This window comes from Plectropomus leopardus, chromosome 19, assembly GCF_026936395.1.
Source record: "Plectropomus leopardus strain MGB_pleo_1.0 chromosome 19, ASM2693639v1, whole genome shotgun sequence".
Taxonomy (NCBI): domain Eukaryota; kingdom Metazoa; phylum Chordata; class Actinopteri; order Perciformes; family Serranidae; genus Plectropomus; species Plectropomus leopardus.
This window is the reverse complement of record NC_142194.1, coordinates 18533072-18556719: the sequence shown is the minus strand read 5'-3', so window position 1 is coordinate 18556719 and position 23648 is coordinate 18533072. Positions and strand designations below refer to the sequence as shown.

The following is a 23648-nucleotide window of genomic DNA, read 5'->3' as shown; positions in this document are numbered from 1 at the left end:
ATCCTGGTCGTGGAACAACAGATCAGCTCTTTACCCTTGCAAGGCAGCTGGAGGGATTGTGGGAGTTTGCCTATCCGGTCTACATGCGTTTTGTGGATTTGGAGAAGGCTTATGGCCGTGTCTCTCAGGGAGCCCTGTGGGGGGTACTGCGGGTATACGGGGTAACGGAATCACTGCTGCGAGCCATCCGGTCCCTGTATAGCCAAAATGAGAGCTGTGTCCGCATACTCGGCGTGAAGACAAACACGTTGCGGGTGGGTGTTGGCCTCCGCCAGGGTTGCCATTTGTCTCCAATCCTGTTTGTGACATTCATGTACAGGATCTTAAGACGCAGCCTGGGGAAATAAGGGGTCCAGTTTGGGGACCTCAGAATTGCATCTCTGCTTTTTGCAGATGATGTGGTTCTGTTGGCTTCATCACACCGTGACCTTCAGCATGCACTGGGGCGGCTTGCAGCCAAGTGTGAAGCAATCGGGATGAGAGTCAGAGTCCCCTCTGGGTGGAGGCAGAGTTGCTGCCCCAAGCGAAGGAGTTCAAGTATCTCGCGGTCTTGTTCACGAGTAGGGTAGAATGGAGCGCAAGATGGAAGGTAAAGCTCTCGATTTACCATTGACATCTATGTTCCAACTCTAACCTATGGTCACAAACTCTGGGTAGTGACTGAAAGAATGAGATCGCAGATACAGGCGGCCGAAATGAGTTTCCTGCGCAGGATGGCTGGGCTAAGCCCTAGAGATAGGGTGAGGAGCTCTGACATCTGGGAGGAGCTCGAAGTAGAGCCGCTGCTCCTTTGTGTTGAAAGGGGCCAGTCGAGGTGGTTCTGGCATCTGATTAGGATGCCTCCTGGGCGCCTCCCTTTGGAGGTGTTCTGGGAGCATCCTACCTGTAGGAGGCCCCAGGGCAGATCCAGAGCACGCTGGGGGGGGATACCAAATCTCGTCTGGCCTGGGAGGGCCTCAGGGTCCCCCAGGATGAGCTGGAAAGCGTTACTGGGGAGAGGGCTGTCTGGAAAGTTTTGCCCATTACCCCCACGACCCGACCCAGGATAAGCGGAAGAAAATAGATGGATGGATAAAAAATAAACTTAGTTGACAATTAATTTTCCGTGAATCAACTGATTAATTAATCAACTAATTTTTGCAGCTGTAATTGTATTATCTCTTTGGTAATTTAACTATGCAGAAATCTTAATTTGTAAAGTATAACTGTCAGATAAATGAAGTGGAGTAAAAAGTAAAAAGTAAAAGTAAGTAAAAAAAGTATTTCACTTTTGAAATGCAGTGGAATAAAAGTATAAGGTAGCATGAAAATTAAACACTTAACTGTACTTTACATACAAGTACCTCAAATTCACACTTAAGTATAAAAGTTGAGTATATGTACTTAGTGGCATTCCATCACTGGTGGCATACAAATGGTAACTTATGACAAATTCAAAACTAATTTATTTATAACAGGTTATGTACATTCATTTGAGAAAACAGCCAAAGTATCACTACCAATTAAGTTATTCTTCTCTTTGCAAACGTTATAGTTAATTCTCTAAAGAAGTCTTACTTAAGTGTTCCCAAATGCCCGATAATTTTTTTTTCACATATTTACTTTTTTTCTCTGCAGCCTGGAACTTTTTATGTGTGTGCTACATGGTGCGAACTGCCTTTCCCACAAGAGCTAACGTCAAACAGACGCAACCTCGCAGTAAATAGTTCACATCATCCGAACAGAGGAAAAGAGGTTTCATTGGCTCAATTAGGTAAGAAGCATGTTGTTAAACAGATGTTTTTGTACTTGACTGTCACGGCTAACCTTTAGGAAAGCGGTCTAAGAGGACCTGGAGCAGCACAGCCCACTAAGGACACCCATATGAGCTGACTTTCCACTGCAGTGATTTCATCAGTAATGAGGCACTATAAGCTGCAGATGTTGTGTCAAACTCTCCAATAGCAACCATGGCAACAGGATGAACACACACAGAGGACCTTGCCCAAGGTGATCCAAACTCTCCTGTATGTGCTGCTGAGTGGGAGCCAAACTAGCTGACGTCTCTCAGGCATTGTTAATACTATAGCCTAACCAAGGAAGTTACACAATTCTGGCTGTTGTACTTTTATATATTAGAAACATATTTAGTTTTACACATGCAGTCCTTGAGTCTGTAAAGCATGGCTTCTTTTAATTTTGAAATTTTATATTTTAGCTTCACTGATTTTACGGGATTTCCAAAAAGCCAGCAGGACAAAACAATTTAAAGAAACGCTTCAGAAAGATCAACCGTTTACCACCGCAGTTCCAAGTTTTTCACTACATTAAAAAAAATATTTAAAAGTGGGCCCAGTTTGTTAAAAGAGGGGATGTTTAAAATGGCAAGAACTAGGACAGAAAAAATAACTGTGCAGAGCAGCTCAACATGTAAGAACATTACTGTGTGCACAAACAACTGTGTTTATTAACTACAGCACAACACTCAGTCAGATGTGTCACTATCTGTTTGGTCACCAAATAAATCATCAACTGGCAATGATGTGGTAAAACAAGTCTTTCCAAAGTGAGATAAAAACGGGGAAACACATTCATCTGATACCCCCGAAATGTCTACCTCTTTGAATAAATCTTCAGTTCCTTTGTCTTTTCTCTATTCAGTTCTCTCCTTTGGTTCCGTCTACTGTTTTCTCTCTTCACTCCTCTGTCTCTCTGTGAATTAAGTGATGTAGATGCGGTGAAAGTCGTTGGCTCCGAAGGCGCAGTTGCACTTGGGGCACTTCCTCTGCCGGGTATCGTAACGCATCTTCAGACATTCGTAGCAGAATACGTGGAAACACTTTGTGAGCACCGTCTCCTTGTCTCGTGTGTTGCAGCAGGGGCAGCGCAGCTTGGCCTGGAGACAGGTTAACACATTATACACTGGCCAAACACACACTTGCCAACACTGTTATTACCTTAATCCATTGTATTGTAACACGCCTGATGCTTCAGGGTGTAACAAGTACGTTTGATATCCCCAGTCCGCAGTATTTCTGTGAAGGTTTGAGCTCACTTTTTGGCCCGTACTCGCAAATGAAAAATAGCCAATCAAGCTAATTACAAAAGTGCAGTAATTAGCAGTACAACATATAACTTTAACTAGACTGTTATAGTTCTGTAAACAACTGTTTACTGCAGGTTGTGCCAGAAAGCTGTTGGCGTTTTTACAACTCCCTCCCCACTAACACACGTTGATTAAAGCCATACATTTCTCAGCATATGTTCTCTCTTCCTGACCTTGTACTGGTTGATCTCCTCCTGCAGGATCTCATCAGCATCAGAGTACACCTCCACCTTCTTCTGTTTCTCCAGCTTCCTTCTCAGCCTCGACAGATCCTCCTGGGAGGCATCAGGTGAGGGATTGTTAAACGGAGACTCCTCATGTGATCTTCCAATCAAACATTCAAAAAGATTTTGGGGTGATATCCCCAGTGCTGTAACACAACATACCTGTGCTCGTTTCAGGTTGCTGCTCTCCCTCTCCCGGGCGGTGCGGTTCTCAGCCACAGAGACCTGGATCTCCTTAAGCTTGGCCTGCGTGTGCTCCAGCTGCACCTTCAGGTCCTCTGCCAGCTGGGCAGCCTCCACCGCCTGCAGGGGGAAAAGGAACCGGACACACTCAATAAAAAAAATAAAAAAAACTAATGATGAAATTCCTGAGCTGTAATGTGGTGGTAGTACAGTAAGCTTGGATAAAACTTTTCAGTCTGTTCTCTGTGCTTCAACTTTACAGTTCCAAACATGTACCAACCTAAACAACTGCACCACTGGTTTTGCGGGTTTTATCCTATTTACTGCAGAGAGTGTATATTTTCCGTGTCTGACGACCATTTTCCACAACATACCATAAGTGCTTAGATCCTCTTCATAGCTTCCAGGCTACCACTGGTTTCAGTTAAACTAAGCCGCTCCTTTTGTGTGTTTTCTGTTCTGTTTAATTTGACTGTTACGGTTGTCCCTACTTGTGAAAATCAAATGTAGAAAAACAAAAGAATTCACACACACGAGATGACCTCATTAGCAGTACATAAGTGTATAATTATTGTATACGTCCTACAATTAGGCACTTAAAGGGATAGTTCAAATGTTTTAAAGTGGGGTTGCATGAGGTACTTATCTATGGTCAGTATTTTGCAGGAGATGGAGGTCGGCATGCCCCCAGTTTGGAGAAGCAGGCAGAAGTACTGCTGTGGATGGTAACAGCAGCACAATGTAAAAAAATCAGTTTAAGTGTATGCAATATTGAGAATATTTTCACTGCTTTGCTATGCCACAGACAGCCCTGTTATGTGACAAAAGCTGTTAACAGCTTTAATTTTCCATCTTTACAAAGCCACCAGACTCCACTGACAAAAACAGTCATTTTAGCTCCCTGAACATGGGAGCAGCTGGTCTATCGCTGCCTCGATCTGCAGTTCGTTGCAGTGCTCTGTTTCGCCAATCTGGAGATGTGATGACCGACATGTATTGTACGTAATACAGTGACTATAGATAAATACCGCCGAGTAAGACCACATGAAAAGTTTCAAACTAAACCTTTAACTACTTCCAAAAAATGCAGGAAGCAGGACAGATGGTGGGTTTTAATTTGTAAACAACACAGCTCATTAATGCAATGTTTGGTAAAAACCGCCCCACAAATCTTGGATGTCAAAACCATGAGCACACCAAAAATGATGATGTGTACGAGCATGATTTGTGGCACATGCAATTATCCAGATCCTCTTACAATGTACAGTTTGTATTTCAGAACAAAGGCATCTGGCAGCAATCAAATCATCCAGTCATTAGCAAACCTTTACTACAAGAGCTGACAACATGATTAATGGCCTCTCTTCTCACCTTCCTCTTGTTGAGTTCTAATGCTTGAGTCCGGACAGCCAGCTCCTTTTCTAGAGCTGCAAGTGTGCTCTGGAGGACGCCCTCTTTTTCCTCTAGTTTCTGCACAACCAGCAGCTGGGCATCCACCTGGAGAGTGCCAGCAACAGTTAAAACCTTAGAGCCCTGACACAATAAATAACAATCACTGGTTAATTCTAGTATTAGTTGTTACATGTCACCTGGGTTTTGAATGTGAGAACTTGGTCAGCTAACTCCTCCTTCTCCTCTTTCAGCAACTTGTAGATCTGGTTAGATTTGATACGCTCACTCATCAGCTTGAAATTGGCGTCATCCTTCTCCCGTAACTGCTGCAACAAGCGGCTGTTCTGCTCCTGCATGTCCTCGAAGGCCTGGCCTGTTACATCCATCTCACTCAGCAAGGCCTCCTCCTCCTCAAGAGACACAGGAGTCAGGGATCAAAATCAACAAAGTTACAGTGACGGACAGCAATAAGGCTTCTGGACCCAGGTTAAAAACCGGCCTGCTGGGCTTAACACTTTTAAATTCCTTTTAAATAATGTGAAGAAAAAAATGTAATTCAATATAGATAATCAATTTATTTTATGTAACTTAAAACATGTGTTCATAAATATGGTAATTAAGCACATCACACTAGTATTTCTTTAAGATAATGTGGAAACTTACCATATTTATGAACACACATTTTTAAGTTGATTCTTTATTAAAAAAAATTAAGCTTTTTAAATCATTTAAAAGGAATTTTAAAGCATAAAGTAAGGTTAAAATATCCGAGATACCGGAGTTAACATCTTGCGATGATGACGTCATTCGGAGCCTGAGTCTACACAGTAGCGATATCCACGGTTTGACTAGTTAACTGCATTTTCATTTACAGGTGCAATTAAGTCTTAAACCCGAGAGGCAGTCAAGCTTTATCTTAAATTTGTGTTATGTGTCTGTTTTGTTGTAATTGGCAGGTCTATTTTTTTTGAAAAATCTAAACCATTAACAGGACTGTAAGAAACTGGTAGTGGAGACAAAAATGATAAATTAAAGCTGTGCCCACAGCAGTTTCATGCCACCCCTGCATAAGTCAGAGGCCCGACAGGGACACCAGAGTAAAAAAAAAAAGTCTGGATACGCCATTGTATAGTGATGCACAGATCAAGGTAAAAGCTCTTAACCCCTCAGTCTTGTGTATGCAAGAGAGTGTCAGAGAGTAAAAGAAGGTGAGAGGTGGACTACTGCAAGCAATGCTCCTGTAATTTCTTTATGTTATTCAGAATGCCGCAGGACCCACCAGTCAACTGGTTTGAGACATCACAAGTCACACTACTTTACGGCAGCTCAATAAATGACATTAATCACTTAGTTCAGTCAATTTGAGCTTGCTTTTCTTGAAATATGTTTTTATATTTATCTATATTTATTTGAAGGCCTGTTGAGGCAACAAAAAACAGGCCTATGAAAACATATCTAATGTATTGATCCACTTCTTTTCATCAGGGTGATATTAGGCACAATCACAGATAACATATTACAGTTGTCTTTTTGCCCAGTTCCACATCGCCACTAAATAATAAAGCTATGTGTGCATTTATAAGAGAAGTGAGGCAGAAATTGAAGGTCACGCAAATCTCCCAAATAACTAATTGTCTTTATATGCTGTAATTGACAAAGTGATTCAGTTAATTCTGAGAAGTAACTTGTCACTGTAACTTATTACTAATTTTCAGTAACATACACAACACTTTCTCATGACTTTGATCTACTTATGACTTTTACATGTTTATTTTTATTTTGCTAGTTATTGTTGACTTGCACTGAATAGCTGAAGATGAATTAAGGAATCTGGATCTGAATCTCAGTCATATTCCCTTAATAGTACGAGGCTTATTTCATGATAATGTTCTGTATTCACATCGAACTAAAACCAATCCACGTGTTGCATGTGTTTCTAACTCCTTTCTTTATGACTTCTACATAAACAAAAAACACACATCACAACATACAAAGAAATTCTGTTTTGGCTCAATACTATTTTTTAAATAAAAACACAGGCATCTGTTCAGCCTGAATCAATAACATGGCTCACTGGTAGATTTTGGTATCAAGTATCACACAAGTGCAGTGTGTGAAGTTTTGGAATTTGACTGTGCTGCCATCATATTACATGATGTGATTAATTACATTACACCTTCACTGGCCTTTTTATGACCATCCACTTCGAGGTGCAATCACACCTGGTTTGTTTTCTGGGCTGCAGACTTAGCAACAAATTTTACTTTGCTGCGTTTGCTTCATGCTGCCCACTTACAAGCCAACTGGGGCCCATAAACAAAAGTCATATGAGCTCACAAGTAGCTTGTTTATTGGATAGTTTTGGCAATCGGTCCCCGCAAAGTTAAAACCTAGCAGCCAAGAACTGAGGAGGACAAATCAAATACATCTGAGTCCAAAACTGTTTAGTTGCTGTACTTTAACTTAGATAAGAAGGCAGAAGTGAAGAGCCACACACATCAGTTATCAGTCCCGCCCATGTTTGCCTTCTGTTAATCATGTTCTGCTAGACCTCCCAAGCATGAGCACATCTGTCTCTTCTATACTCATAAAATGGTATGGAACAACAGTTAAACAACTTAAAACACAGTCATAACCCTTGAACATTTTGGTTTAATTTCCTGTATTTTATTTAATTAGCGTCTCGGTGCTAAATGAAAAGAGACCTGCATTTTTAAGGTGGTCTTAGTGCAGTTATTTGCTTTGCACCAGAGTTCACTGACAGAATGGAGCTCAAATTGAAAGAGTAAATCCTCTTTGGGTGAAGAGAATATGATTCATATTAGGTGATAAGCCTCTGAGAATTTAAGATCATATTCAATGTAAGGTCAACAGTTGTTATCGTGACAGTTTTACATTATCTAATGTGGGTGTATCCCCTATCTACGCAATTCAAGTTTAAGAATTACGATGACATTACTCAACCATTTGACCTCAGTCAGCTAATAGTTTTATATTTTCCATCTCTTGACAGACTGCTCTCTTATTCCCTAGATTACTAATGAGATTCCAAGTGTGCGTCTCAAAGTTTACAAGACAGCAGAGCCAAGTGAGTGAGCTCAGATCTGACAGTGTTTTACATACTTTGAATTTATCAGGATAGCTCATCCAAAAAAGATTTGCCTCACCCAAAATTATTGCACTTGTATATTTTTTTCCTAAAATGTCAACATGGTCGTTTCATAGCACCCCCCTCCACCACTTTTTAGCAGGTTCAGGGTATAAATGAATTTGTGCCAGATCGCAAAATATAACATAGATAACAAAAATAGATAAGAAAAAAATGTGTGAGATGTTTAATAAATACCAGCAGAGCTTTAGAAAACTATGTTGTCAGAAAGTAAGGATAATCAAATAGATATGGACAGTGTGAAAACCAGATTGTGATTACTGTTGATTCTTGTATTAAAGAGGTTAGTCTGGCAGATGTTTGTGTAAGGACAAACCAGACTGGCTCCAGTGCTTTCTTTTCCGCTCTTAAAAAACACTGTTACCATGCATACAGCCTTCAAATACCTAGAGATCAGTGTATTTATAAATACTATTTCAGATAGAAACTGCAGTAAAACAAAGAATCAAATGAAGGACAACTGTCATAAAAAAAGGCAATGATAGTATTAAGCTTGCATTAAGTTAAACAAATGATCAAGTTTAAATTCTGCGCTATAGCATAAGCTTTCAGTTCCTCTTTTGATGTCTAACATTAGGAGAAGCTTTTATCTTAAGCAAATGTGACACTCATTACACTATGTTTTTCTAACACAGTTGGCTTATTTATTTTCATATCTGGTGCTGCACCAAAACTTTAAATCTGACATATAGGGCTGATGATTCATGTCTCATGTCATGCGAGTCTGAAACACTTAATACATTTAAAAAGCAAAGGGGGATTTGAATTTTATCAATTTTTGTACGTGCCAATTAATTGCAAAGACCAAAAATATGCGTATGTGTGTAGACTGCATTTAAAAACCTCTTGGTAAAAGCTGATGCAAAATGATTTTTTGATGGATACACACTGCTGGAAAATAAAGAAAATTGTGGAGGGGCTGATGAAATATTTTCCGCTGAGCTTCAATGTTCTGGGAAGAAGTAAACAAAAGTGGCACACATGCTCAACCTTTTGCCAGAGTTGACATTCCACTCACACTTGAGTGTTTCCCTCAGATTAACAATGTTCGTGCAGGGTCAGTGAATACAGCACAGGTGGAAGTCTTCAAGACTTTTTTTTCTTCATTGGCTGTTTGCTGAGTTTAAGTCGTGGGGTGGAGAACTGATAAGTCTATCAGTTTGTGGTCTGATCGATCAGAGCTGATCTGATCAGATCGATGGAAAAGAGTAGTAGCTGCTACAGAGATGAGTGAAAGCAAACTTTTAGACCCAACGCTGGACTGTGTAGCTAGTTACATCTAAAATACGTTGGACAACACTAAAATGAGAGCGCTGTTCTATGAAATAGTGCTCTGTTTCTATATGAATGAATGAATAAATGAATGAATGAACGAACAATTTAGTTTTGGTTTCACTGTGCTTGAGTATGCTCTAAGAGCATGCTGCTCTGAATAATATATATATAGTCCAACAGGGCTCCGAATGAACGGTCCAGCTAAAAAAATAGTATATATAGTCCAGCAGGGCTCTGAATGAACGGAACTGATATGTGACAGACCGTCACAAATAATTGAATGTGTGGAAAACTCTGCAAGTTCTGACGTGTTTGAGAAAACAAAACACACATACCTGCTTGGTGGCAGCGAGTTTCTTTTGCAGATGCTCAATGGTCTCTTCTGCCACTCGGATCTTCCGGAGGGCGTCTTCATCAGCCAGCTTCTTGCTTTCCTTCCTCTCCCTTTCTTCCAGCTCTCGCACTCGCATCCTCAACTCATCCACCTGAGCGGATCGATAGAGTAGGGATTATGAGATGCAAAAAAGAAATGTGCAAAGTAAAAGAAAAGAACAAGAAGAAGAAAAAGATCAAAGAACAAACCTCAGCTTTAGATTTACGTTCAGCTGCCATAAGCTGCACTTTGTCCCGCTGCTCCTTTGGAGCTGACTTGTACATGTCCAACAAGAGCTTCATCTCTTTCTGGGACTCCTGGGCTTTTCTGATGGGTTGAAGGAGACAAAGATCGCATTAACATTAGCAATACCATCAGTGCAGTTTACTAAGAGCCTCAAAGCGTGCACACATTTGCTTTAAGAGACATTGTTGCTGGAAAAAAGGGTAAACAATATCAAGGCACAAATATAGATTAGATATAATGAGAAGTGGACTAGAGTAGATAGGAACGTACTTGAGTTCTACTCTGAGCATCTTCAGTGTGTCTGAGTCCTTCCTCTTCAGCTCGTCGCTGCGCTGCCTCTCTCTCTCCCGCTCCCTCTCTCGTTCTCTCTCAGCCTCCCTCTCTCTCTCTCTCTCCCGGGCCCGCTGTCTCTCCAGCTCCTTTCTCCTCTCCTCCTCCTCCTCCTGGTCCTCATCCTCCTCTTTCTTCACATCAATGCTGTCACTCGTGGACTCCTCTATAATCAGAACCCCTGTGTCACCACTCTGACAGCGCAACTGTTGAGAAAGCAAAAGAAATTTTTAAACATGACTATATTTTACTGGTAAACACAGCGGCGTTGGTTAGGGGAAAAGTATCTCTACTAATGTTTCGGTTTTGCTTAAAAAAGTCCTCTGGATCTCACTGAATGAAACATAGTACACATTTGTCAGTGAAAAACGTAATATACCTTATTGATCTCCATCTGTGTTTCCCGCAACTTCCTCTTATAGCGCTGTACATCACCTTTCAACTGCAAGTTGTGGTTCTGAAGACTGCTGATTAAGTGTCGCATCTCCCTGTTGATTGGTCCTGAAAGCACAGAGACAAAGGATGAGAAGCACACGAACACAGAGCACAGAGCACAGAGCACAGTCAACATGTGGTTTCATTTGAGTCATTCAACATTATCTGATGCTGTAAATGATGAACTTAACTGCATAGTGCAAAGGTGTGTTATCACGACAGGCATGATACATATGCACTGTTCCCATAACAACAGCGCCTAGGCTAACAGATAGATAAAAACATATTCTGCTTGATCAGTGCAACCTCAAATTACTGTAATCACTTGATGGCAGTGCATAAAACATAATTCAACATGATTCATTAATACAGGTATAGATATATTTCCAAATAATGTATAAACAATGCACAACACCATGACACGACTCCCCCGCTTTCTTCAAAGACCTGTTACCTGATATAAGGTGTGTGTAATGAAAGGTACCTGCTTGCTCGTTGGCTGCCAGGTTCTGCTCAAACTCAATGCGCAGCATCTCATACTCTTTGCGCACCTGGGCCAGGGTGTCCTCCAGCTGGATGACTTCAGTCCGCAGCTTCTTCTGAAGGGACAGCTCATCACTCTAAACACATGAAAACAATAACACATTGATGACCATGTTGCCAAGCAGTGGTAATAATAGACTGCCAGGTTTAAGTTGCTAGGGCCAAAATGAGTGAAGACAAATGGTTGGAATGACAACACTGGGCTACAGTCAAGATGCAGTGACGAAAACACTAAGGGATCTTACATTGTCTCTGGTGAAAAACAACTTATTTTTAATGAGATCAACTTGTAAAATGTACCTCCATGTGCTCAATCTGTCGCAGATGGGCGTTCTTGGCAGTGAGCAGGAGGGCTCGTGCCTCATCCAGCTGGGTTTTCACCCCAAGGGACTCATTGTACAGCAGGGAGAACTGGGACTGCAGACATTTGTACTCTAGAGTCTCCTTCACAACCTCTTCTGGAATATTCCTCAAATCCATCTATAAAATCAGGGGATGACAGTGCAGGGTGTGCATTAGAAGTCTGTTACCACAGTAAACGGACCCAAACTATGATGTCAGCTTGTCTTAAGTGAAATGGATTTTTGACAACCTAGTGTAGTGTTACGTCTAATCTAACAACCAGAGATCATATCTTCACCTTGAGCTTCTCGCTCTCCCTCACAGCCTCCTGGAGCTCCACCTGCAGTTTCTCCAACTCTGCCATACGACTATTAGCCAACTCCTGATTGTGCTCCAACTCTGCATTTAGACTTTCAAACTAGAACAAAAACAAAGACAAGGTGTTCTGGATCGTTGAAATGTGCATTGTATAAAAAAAGTTTTGCCAGCACAAACTGAAAATTAAGATATTAAGGAAGTTATCTGCAAATATATAGATGTATGTCACATACACATAATTACAAAAGGGCGCCTCCGATGAACGCTCACCTTCTGAATGTTCAGTGTTATCTGGCCTCCCGGTAGTCCACCTGAGCTGCCGGTGCTGCTGTATCCAGACTTCAGCTGCAAAAATTAAAGCACAACATAGGTCAAAAACAAGAGCAAACATGACAGAAAAACAACATGAAAGCACAGAGCAGGCCTATGCATTTTATGACATCACTCAGACAAGGCTTTTTTTAAATGTTCAGATCAGCTGCATCAACAGCTGGATGTTCATTAATAAGAACACCTGGCTCTAGAGATGGCAAATTTGAAATGTTTCAATACTTCTAAACCATTGCTTTGAAACGTTTTGAAACGTTTCAAAACCTGTTCACTCTACATTGGCATCTACTGGTAGAAGCTTGCATTGCACCCATTTATCATTGTTTTTTTTGTAAGCTACCTTTTCCCCAGCCCAAAAGCCGACCTCAATAGGTGTCATGCAAATCAAATCAAACTGCTTTTTATGTAGTTCTTGTAAGATATGGTGACTATGTCATATCATTATTAGCTATGTGACCTAATGACATTGTTCTTATGCTATGCTACAGTTAGTTTGTAGAACATTTTAATGGTTTCATTCATTAACAGAGACTTAATCTGTCCAGGTTTGGTACCGATCACGTGACGTTTCAAAACCCGTCTCAAACCTGTCCTGAAGTCCTGAAGCTGGAAGTGACGAAACGTTTCGAAACAGTTCGATTCTTGGTGTCAAAATTGCCAACTCTACCTGGCTGAACATGCATGGATGCTCTAGGTCTTATGACTTTATGGGCGTGCCTTGTGGACAGATAAAAATCACACACACACTCACACACACACAGACACAGACACACACACACACACACACACACACACACACACACACACACACACACAGACAAGTTGCATGCAGATAATTTCATGCCAACACACCTGCTCCATGGCTTCAGCCAGATGTTTGTTGAGCTTCTGTTCTCTATTGCGGAGTTTCTCCATGTCCCACTGTAGGTCTTCCACCGTCGTCTCCATCTCAGACACCTTGGTCTCGGAGCTGGTCACCTTGTCCACTAACTCATTGTACTGCAAAAAGGGCAAAGACATGACAACAGATGTGTCATTCTAAATCCAGTCATCACATTACAGTTACTAATACGTTTGGGGAGCTACTGGTCTTGCATAGCCAGCCCTATTTCAACACGTCTTTTTAGTGCTGTGGTGAGCAAGCAAGTCGAGTTAGTTTTCCAGGGTGTCTGCAGATATCAGACATTTAAATGTGATGCTTTAAAGACCCTTTTAAGGTGAGTTATAACAAAATTTAAGGCTGACTGATGAACAAATTATCATTTTCTTATTCAAGCATAGCAAGCAAGTCTATAAGTAATACATATGTAGTCCAGCACAGAGGTAGGTTTTATTTATAATACAGTTAATATAGTGTGAGTTAGTTTGTCAAAGGTAAGTGCAAGCATAAAGAAAAAAGTGCAGGTTCAGTGGCAGGTTTAAAGATTTTTAACATCAAAAATATCATGCAAAAGAGCTTGGCTCATATTGACAAAAAAATTAAAAGATGGATAAATGATACTTGATTAAATGTTTGTGGAAATTATGACATATTTAATTCAATTTTAATATTCTTTATTTTATTTCTTTGGGCCTAATATTTACAAAGTTGAAATTAAGACATTTTAAAGGACCTGCAGACATCCTGGTTTGAGTGTGTTTGGCCCGTTCATTGCAGTTTATATGCCATTTAAACACATCTTTCTCCGTTAAATTCTAACATCATCTATTGGTATTGAAAGGCCAGTTTATTTAATTTTATTTAATGATGTACCATTTTGAAGAAATAAATATTAACAGGCTACTTTACTGTGGTAGGAAGGCCAACCTCTTTAATGTATTTCTCTATTTATTGATATGGAGTTTTATTCTGAGGTCTTGCCACATGTTTCTGTAGAGTGCTCTTTGGGCTAGCTCCAGCAACCTTTGCCATCAGATTTGTTGTTTGTTAAAGTGCATAAACGGAAAATCTTATGTTCTGTGTGGACATTTGTTAGGTTTAACTTCATACTGTTAACCAGCAGTCTTGTGACAGTGCATCTAAGACAATGCTGCAGAGTAATGCAAAAGTAATGTGACAAGTAGTGTGATAAATTACTTTCTACAGGGTATAATTAATTAAATAATGCATTTTTTTAGAAACGAGTAATATTACTTTTTGAGTAACAACCCCAACACTGATCATCAGTGACACAAAAAAGCAATTGCCCCAAACACAAACACATTTTTACAATTTTCTCATTCACATATTCCAATCATTTCTGACACACAGACACACTCATACCTAAACAAAAGCACAAATATACACCACACACACTGACACCCCCAAACGGTGCCAGGACCATCATACCTCCATGGACATTTTGTGATGTCGACCCTGGAGAAGCGTGGCGAGGTCTCGCAGTCGACTGTTCTCGTCCAGCAGAGTATGATTCACATTGATGATTTCTGACTGGCTATCGTCCTCACATGCTGCCAACGAACATCAAGATAGTTGTGCCAAATTAGAGTAGTGCAAAGAAAAAAAACTGCTCAGATTTAGCGACACTAACACCTTAGTTATGAAATATAAACTAACAGTAACAGGTAATTAGTTTTAATGCAGGATATAAAATGTGATGCAGGTGTTATGGTTTGTGTGTTACTGCCGGATCATACATGAATGTGTCAGTATCAAAGATATTTCCACAGTTACCTGCAGCTTGGACTTGCTTGCACATGAGGTCGATGCGGCTGTGCAGCCTGTCAAAGACGCAGACTAAGCAGGCAATAGCTTCCTTGCTGAACTGCATGCGGTCTTGGAGGTGCAGGGTGAGCTCCTCCTCACTGCTGTGCTCCAGTGTAGTCAGGAAAGACTTGGCATTCTCACTTAGAGGCGCAGGGGGCGGCGATGGATCTGAACATCAGAGGTTTTTATGTGTAAGACTGGTTAAATTCATCAGATTATTGACTGATAAACAGCATTACACCTAAATTTTCAGCTAGAAAATGTATGAGTTGGTACAGTCAGTGACTTGACAATTGTAAATGAACATTTTGCAAGTTGTCACAACATTTCAAGCATGCAAAAATGGATGAGGCAAAAATTGATAGAGGTTTGCGTTGTTTTACAACAGCACGAAATTCTACAAGCTTTTTGCCAGAAGGGTATACTAAAAAAAAGGGAAACTTAAAAGTGTTTGCCCACTTCACACTTCCAATGTTTATTTCTCATCTTAAAAACAGATACGTTAAGATTCAGTAATATTGTTACTGCCATCTGCCTGTACCTTCATTTTCCAAACACTGAAGGAAAATACACTAAACAATATGACTATCAGACATTTGATGGGTATTTTACAGCATATAGATGCTCTTTCATCTACATCTACTTGTGTACTCTACCTGTGTGTTAAGCACTAAAGATTGATTTTAAGTGTTTTTGAAAACATTGGACAAAATAAGAAGCAAGGGTAAACAACAGGAGCAATAAAACAGAAAGATGGGCTTATCCAAATACCAGAGGGGAATGGATATTAAACCTTAATGTGGAGTCACACTTATGTACAAATCCAAATTATTTTACTGAAGTCAGAAAACAGATTATTTGGTCAGTTCATACCAGTCCCTAAATGCAGCCAGTGATGGAGATTTTCCAGAGATTAAGCCGTTGAGGAAAAACCCTGCTACCTGTTGCTGAGTCCGGTGGTGGCTCTGTGGGTGTCAGCAACTCTTCCGAGCCAGCAGGAGGAGGGGGCTGCTTCTGCTCTTCCTGACGATCTTCCTGATGCTCCTCCTGCTGCTGTTGCTGCTGCTCTGCCTGCTCCCCTTCGTTCTGAGCCTCTGGAAGTGGCGGTGGAGGCGCGGCAGAAGTTGGTGAAGCCAGACTGACACCATCTTCCTCCATTGGCGTAGGTTCAGGAAGAGGGGGCGCAGGCGGAGCATGAGAAGATGTCACTGGAGCCTCTGGCTCAATACGTTTGCGAAGAACTTGCACATTCTCTTCCAACTGCAATCAGACACACAAGGATTAAAACAAGAGCTCATCATCTCTCATGGGTGTATTTAAAGGACCAGTATGTAAGATTTAGGGGAATATATTAGCAGATATAGAATATATTATAATAGGTATGTTTTCTTTAGTGTATAATTGCATGAAAATAAGAGTACTTCTGTTTCCCCTGCCTTAAAAATAAGTCATTTATATCTACATGGGGAGTGGGTCCCTGGTTTACCATGGCCATCATACTAATAGGCCCAAATAAAATGAGCAGCGACAAAGTTATGCTGTTTTATAATGTGACAGTGCATAATTTAGTTTCTAGCGATTAAAATCCTCGGAAGCAGTTATTTTGGAGAAGAAGAAAACTTTGCGGATAATTAAGCTTTCTGTGAAGTTCTTCCGAACGTCTGGATTATCAGAGAAAAAAGGTGACTTCACATTAGCATGTGTTGGACTAGCCCACACTAACATGCTATAGTGTGTATGCAATACATGGATTTTTAAATTGAAACTGTTCATTGTGTTTTTGATCAATATAATCATTGTCTGGAAAGGGAGAAATCTCTGCAGATAATACGGCTCACGGTAATTCTCCTAAACATCAACATCAGTAAAAGGTGAGCGGACATCCACTTACGAGATAAAAGGTGTGAGCCTGTTTTGAAGTAGCAGAAAATCCCAGAGATGCCAAACCAAAACGGAGATTCACTGATTTACAAAAACTGCTTTATTCAGTATTTACTGCTGTTTTAATTGCTTGGTTTGTTTGTTTGGAGAGGAAAAGACCTCTGATAAAAAACCTCCTGAATGATGAACACTGAAGAAATTCCAGACAGGAGAAATTTTAGCTGGTTGCAATCTACAATTCACCGCTAAGCCCCACTAAGTCCCCCTCAATTTTAAACACTTTCAACCTTTCATGTGCAAAACAAATAATCAGAAAAATCAGACTGTGTTGTTCTAAAACCCAAGACCTGTAATTTGTGAGACCTTTGACTATAACTATCATGGTGCTTTCACAGTCTGACACAGTGCAAAACTGCCAAATAGCTACATATATGTACATGCACATAAATATAATAAAATACATAATACTATAGTTGGTCAGGTTAAGACAGACAGTTGAATAACATCAACATGTGCTGCATTTGTTTGTGTTGAATGCCTGGTGGCTTTTACAAAATGAGACCCTCTGATCTTGTGTTTATATGGACATTTCTGAAATCAACTTTCAGCTCAAAACTGGGTTCACTAGGGTGAAACAATGTCATTATATGTGAAGAGGTACCTGTGACCAGTAACGGTTGACAATCAGCAAGGTAGTGTCATCAGTAGCCTGTCTCTTCTCCAACTTCTCAATTTTCTCTCGTAACTCATCCTCCATCGTCTGTCTCTGCTCCAGCCGCTCACACAGCTTCTTATTCTTGAACTGGAGGACCTTCATGTCCATTTCCTCCTGCACAGAACAAATACAAACACCAAAGTGAGGATTCTGGATGTTTGGCAAAAAATACCTGAGATGAGCTATGATGTACGGTCATCCTGGTGATAGTAGCAGTAAATACACTACAGATGGTTATGTGATTAACACCAAATGACTGACTGTAGAGGAGACTCCAGCAATGCGTATGGGCTCAATGAGAGTGGTGGTGGTCTTCTCCTCTTTTTTGCTTTTCTTCTCAGGTGGGCCAGGGGGGCTGTCCCCTCCTGAGGGACGCTTTCCTCCCCCAGCACCTGACATGTTTCCTTCCCCTGCAAAAGGACAAACATAACATCAGGTGACTTCATTCCAAAAACTTGAAAAGGTCTCAAAAGTGTTCAAGTCAATGAGGACAAAATACTCACATTTAACTTATTTGTTTTGCTCACATGAAAAATGAATAAATGAGCCAAATGTGAATAATTTGTCTTTATTGATTTCATCACTTGTGATTAGTGATGTGAAGCAAATACATAAGTGGAATATGAGTATTTTGTGCTGGCCTTGTCTTCCTAACTGGAGTTGTGCTACATTGTGGAATAGGCTCACTTGATTTGGGGTTTAGCCCTCCACTAAGAATCCCATTGTTGCCGCACAATCTCTTTTTCTAAATAAAATGACAAAAAAATCTTTAAGAAACTGCACATTAGTTTACAAATGGAGAACTCATTCATTTGATGACAGCTAGCAACGCCATTAGCCTTGCGTTACAAGCGCAGGGGCCACTGATTTTAAATAGCTCCTGTCACTGCGCTTTGTGTGAAAATATGTGTTCCTGGACGGTTACGCTGTTTGTTATTGTTAACGGCGCTGCATGAAAAGCTACAGACAATTTTAATTTGTTATTTTAGCTAAAGACTAACGAACATTAGCACGGTTGCTAACGCTAGCCATGCTAATGCTAAAGGTAATTCTTCGAAACCTGGCTAGCTAAACGGCGCTTTGTCCAGCGTATTTAATGACTGGCGGCTACCACTTTTACTCAAACACTATCACAACACGCGTAAGTTATTCTCTAGACAAACTCTATATGCAATGAAATGTATTGACCGTTTTCTGACTAATATTAACGATACAAACCTTCACAAGGAGCGATTGAAAATGTAACTCAGTGCATCGGAGAACCTACAGGATATGACGTCAATGTACTTCCGCAGATTTTTTCATCTAACCAAAATAACAAATAAAAACTAGATTGAAAAATTATTTATTAATTTAATATGTGTTTTAAAATGTATCTTAGACTTATTTAGACTTTTATTTTACTGTCTCTAGAAGTATGATTATCATGAATATGATTTTTTTTTTGTAAAACGTACCCCACTGCAACCCTCACTCCGGCCTCACGGGGGCAGCACTGTCACATTGTGTATTAACAGTCTGTTTCGAGGAATGTGACTAGAATGTAAACAGTGCTCTAGTGCTAGCCAGCAAATGGGAAACATCATCGGCAGATAACTTTAATACTGAATCGTACACGTATGGATTCACGATAAATAACTCGAACCGCGATGGCACTCTAGTACTGAAACCTTATTCGACGTCTCTCGCGCCGTCTTGTCGTTTGGTTGCATACAAGGTGAGTAGCTTCCTGTTCGGTCAGTGAACCTGCTGCTGCAGAAAGGCCAAGTTTAACACAGCGAGCTAACTGTCGTGATGGATCAAGGGAACATTTTCAAATAACAACAGAGTGGAGAGAGATGAAATATAGCAATAAAGTGTCCTGCTAACTAGAATTTAACTAAAGCTAAACAAAACACTTCCTTGTCAGGAGCTAGCTCGGTAGTTCCTGTTATTGACCTTAAACTTTACATCCATGTTTTTGACACACCATACAGCACTCTCACAAAGCGAAACATGTCCCTGACAGTATGTTGTTATTACAGATTCATATGCTGTCACCATGACCAAAGACATCGTTGTTGGAGATGAATTACCAGACTGGGTGGGGGCCAAGGAGTTTTACCAGAAATATGACCCTAAAGAGGTGATTGGCAGGTGAGTCTAACCAAATAACCTGGAGAGGAATTTCAGTTTTGTATTAGGATGATGAAATAAACATGCTGTATTCTGTGTGGTCTTTCAGGGGAGTGAGCAGTGTGGTGCGCAGGTGTGTGCACAGACACACGGGTCAGGAGCTGGCAGTGAAGATTATTGAGATCACAGCAGAGAAGATGACAGCCCAGCAGCTAGAGGAGGTAAAAACCTCCACGCTGAAGGAGATCCAAGTCCTCAACATGGTGAAGGGACACTCCTCAATCAGTACGTTGGAATTCTTTTGAAATGTGGGCCACTTTAATCTTCTGATCATGGAGATTAGAAAGTGTTGAAACCTTTTTTATGTTTTGTTGATTCCCTACAGTCACTCTTATTGATTCCTATGAGTCCACTACCTTCATATTTTTGGTGTTTGACCTGTGAGTATTACAACAAATAGCTCAAATGCAGTCATCTTTGTAATTCTTCCCTAATATGCAAGTGAATAATCATGAAATCAAAGGTGCAATGGTATAAAGTTCTTGTATTCATTCACAGCATGAGGCGAGGCGAGCTGTTTGACTACCTCACAGAAAAAGTTACTTTGAGTGAGAAGGAAACCAGGTGAGCTCAAGCATCAACACATGCTGTCACTCTCTGGAACTGGAAAAAAAATTGTGCCTTATTAGAGGTTTTTAACTCTGTTTCTGTGTGTTTTAGCCTCTCATGCCGTAGTAAAAAAGTGTTTTTGGTTTTTTTTTAAAATGGTACTGTTACTGTTTTATTGCTGCTTGCAGTTTTCTCAAGAACCACTCATACAAACAACTCCCATTCAACACTGCACTTGCTTTGGGTTTTTTCAGCAGTACATCTAGGCCCCAAACAGCTAGAGATTTATGATTACATTTAGATATGAAAAATACTGAACTATATTGCTGTTCTAAGTCAATGTACCCTGAAAAACATACAAAAGGCCCCCAAAACACTTAAAAAAAGCATGCAACTCAATAGTACACTACTTACTTATTGTATATTTCTACCTCAGGGGAAAACATTTCACTACTACATTTACCTGATGGAGACATGTGACTGGTTACATCCCAGATTCCAATCTAGTCATTAAGTATTAATTAAAAGTTGATGCATTATTAATGATTAAACTATCCAGTATTATAATAGTACTGAAAGCTCCACCATGAACAGACTTGGAAGTAACTGTTGTGTGCATTGTGCCTGTAATTCCTCTCTGTCTCTTTTTATTTTAAGAAAAAAAATTGAAAGCAGGACTTAAATTGTGCCTCAGTAATAGTTTTACTATTAAAAGCTACAGAGCACTTTTCAAAGTTTATGCTGAACGTGTTTCATGCCCAAATTGTGCCAAATTCAACACTGCTTTTTACTGCTTCATAGTTAGATGCCACCTGGAAAAGAGACCTAATCCACGTAAAGTTAGTGATGTAAAAATGGATGTGCTTTGTAAAAAAAAAAACTCTTTACAGGAGTATGATGCGAGCTCTCCTGGAGGCCGTGCAGTACCTCCACTCCCTCAACATCGTCCACCGGGACTTAAAACCTGAGAACATTCTCCTGGATGATCAGGGACACATTAAACTGTCTGACTTTGGCTTCTCAGTGCAGCTACAGCCTGGAGAGAAGCTTAGAGGTACTGCACTATAATATCAATATTAATGATTGGTTTATATGTAAATTCATTGTATAAACAGAGGGTCAATTGAGCTGTTTTGTCTTTTATTCTTATTAGAGCTCTGTGGGACACCTGGTTATTTGGCCCCTGAAATACTGAAATGTTCGATGGATGAAATGCACTCAGGCTATGGCCAAGAGGTCGACCTGTAAGTCTTTCTATTGTCAATAACATTTATTTGAAGCAGCATTTATGTTGCTAAAAATATACAAAGTGTGATCATGGATTCTTGCTTACTTGTTTTGGTGCACGCGGTTGACAGCTGGGCGTGTGGCGTGATCCTTTTCACCTTACTGGCCGGCTCACCTCCATTCTGGCATCGCAAGCAGATGCTGATGCTGAGGATGATCATGGAGGGTCGCTATCAGTTCAGCTCACCAGAGTGGGATGACAGGTCTGACACCGTGAAAGATCTGGTGAGATGATATTCTGTCGACTGATATATGAATAAATAAATAAATAAATAATAGCATGTTCATTTTTTCATATTATTCTCTCCTCAAGTGTCACTCAGCATTTAAGCAAGATGCAACAATTATTCAGTAGAAATAGAATGTGTGATTTTGATTTTGACAAGATCATGAGGTTAAACCATGAAGCTACACTGATCACCCACAACATAAACCACTGACACGTGAGATGACTAAAATCTGTCCTCGCAAAAGATGCAGTGTTCTGCAGGGAAACCTTGTATAGTTAAAGCTGTTTTTTGGAGCTTATGTTGAAACTTAAGTATCTTTTTTTTTTTTAAAAATCTTTTTTTCCATTTAGAATTCTAAAAGGTCTTCCAGAAAAAACCCAAAATCTCAATTTAGTTCTGTTCTGCTGGAAAAACTGGTATTCATGTGGATTTCACCTGACATGCAAGATCTTTAAGATTAAAGATTCAATTTGTCATTTTTCTTTTGTATCTGCATACATAAAAATCACAAAATGCTGTTATCCCAGCCCATAGTAGTGCAACAGAAGAGACCCACCCGAACACTGTTGCACAGCAAGTATCTGTCTTTAGGGTAACAATACTCCCTGCTGGCAGTGGACCATCTCAGCCAAACAATGTGTCATGCCACAGGGCAAAAAAAAATACTCAGGAATGGTCCAAGGAATGTGACAAAAAGCTCAAAGCATCGACCCGGCCTCCAAATCCACCACATCCTAATCCACTGAAGCAACCCACAGGAATCAAAGAGTCCACCAGAGACCATAAGACACTCCCAGAGGTCCTGTGTCCACACTCAGAGATCAGAGCCAAGTCTGATCCAAGGAGGCTCCGCTGTAGATCAAACATGGCTCTGGGGTACCGGCAAGACCAACAGATGCTGAATCAAATCATCGAATCTGGAGAACATGGATGCTGTGAACTCTGTGTCACATTCCTCGGGCCATTCTTGAACAGTTTTTGCAATGTAGCATGGCACATTGCCCTGCAGAGGGGGGCACTGGCTTGGGGTAGTGTTCTTGGTCTGTGACGTTGTTTGGGTTGGTGATGCACGTCAGAACCCAGCAGAAAATTGCTTTGTCACCAGGTGATCAATGTTATACACCTGTCAGTGGTTTTGATGTGGCTGATGGTTTATTTGGTTGTTGTGTTTGTTAGAGAGCAGCATCTACAGCATTACACTCATCCTGATTTTCACTTCCTTCATTTCACAACCATTTTGCTTGCTCAGATTTCCCGGCTGCTGGTGGTGGACCCAGCTGTCCGTCTCACCGCTGAGCAAGCTTTAGCTCATGCCTTCTTTAGACAGTATCAGAAGGAGGACGTGCGGCTCTTCAGTCCCAGAAAGACATTTAGGGTGAGTCACAACTGATTTAAAATTCCATCTCCAGAAGCAAATATCGTCTCTCTTCTCACCTGCTCTCCTGTGTTGCCTCTTCAGGTGTTGATTGTCAGCGTTCTGGCCTGCATCAGGATGTACAGCCGTTACCGCAGGGCTCGCCCGCTGACCCGGGTGGTGCTGGCCAGAGATCCTTACTCCCTCCGCGGTGTCCGCAAACTCATCGACGGCTGCGCCTTCCGCATCTACGGGCACTGGGTGAAGAAAGGGGAGCAGCAGAACCGAGCCGCCCTCTTTCAGAACACGGCTAAGATCATGCTGCTGGGCCTGGAGGACTTTGAAACATAAGAAATCAACCTCATTCCCAACCACGTTGATTTTTATTTAAAACATTTGCATGTGCTGTCAGTGTTTGTCTTGTCGAATTACTGTTTGTAATTTTAAGCTGTGGAGTTCAGGGAGAGTTTGTATGCCTTAATGAGCACTGTGGTTCTGCAAGCTA

At 40.7% G+C, this 23648-nt stretch overlaps 2 protein-coding genes across 4 annotated transcripts; one reads left to right on the top strand and one right to left on the bottom strand.

Annotated features, from left to right (window-relative positions):
* Window positions 1-1422: 1422 nt before the first annotated feature.
* On the bottom strand, window positions 1423-21771 carry rnf40 (ring finger protein 40). 3 transcript variants are annotated; one of them, XM_088070405.1, is made up of 20 exons: window positions 21606-21771; window positions 17810-17958; window positions 17495-17662; window positions 15894-16212; window positions 14920-15120; window positions 14575-14696; window positions 13098-13244; window positions 12186-12260; window positions 11896-12015; window positions 11556-11735; window positions 11197-11332; window positions 10657-10778; window positions 10218-10483; window positions 9911-10028; window positions 9664-9813; window positions 5082-5291; window positions 4864-4989; window positions 3472-3612; window positions 3259-3360; window positions 1423-2875 (listed from the first exon to the last, which is right to left on the bottom strand). In XM_088070405.1, the coding sequence occupies exons 1-20, from the start codon at window positions 21718-21720 to the stop codon at window positions 2699-2701; spliced, it is 3144 nt and encodes a 1047-aa protein (XP_087926531.1). In that variant the 5' UTR covers window positions 21721-21771; the 3' UTR covers window positions 1423-2698. The 3 variants fall into 3 exon arrangements, with proteins under 3 accessions (XP_087926531.1, XP_087926530.1, XP_042363957.1); XM_088070404.1 differs by having other exon boundaries at window positions 5082-5294; window positions 21606-21769; XM_042508023.2 differs by lacking the exon at window positions 21606-21771 and adding an exon at window positions 18767-18852 and having other exon boundaries at window positions 5082-5294.
* phkg2 (phosphorylase kinase, gamma 2 (testis)) lies at window positions 21719-23494 on the top strand. Its single transcript, XM_088070480.1, has 3 exons — window positions 21719-21784; window positions 23039-23164; window positions 23249-23494. The coding sequence occupies exons 1-3, from the start codon at window positions 21719-21721 to the stop codon at window positions 23492-23494; spliced, it is 438 nt and encodes a 145-aa protein (XP_087926606.1).
* Window positions 23495-23648: the final 154 nt, after the last annotated feature.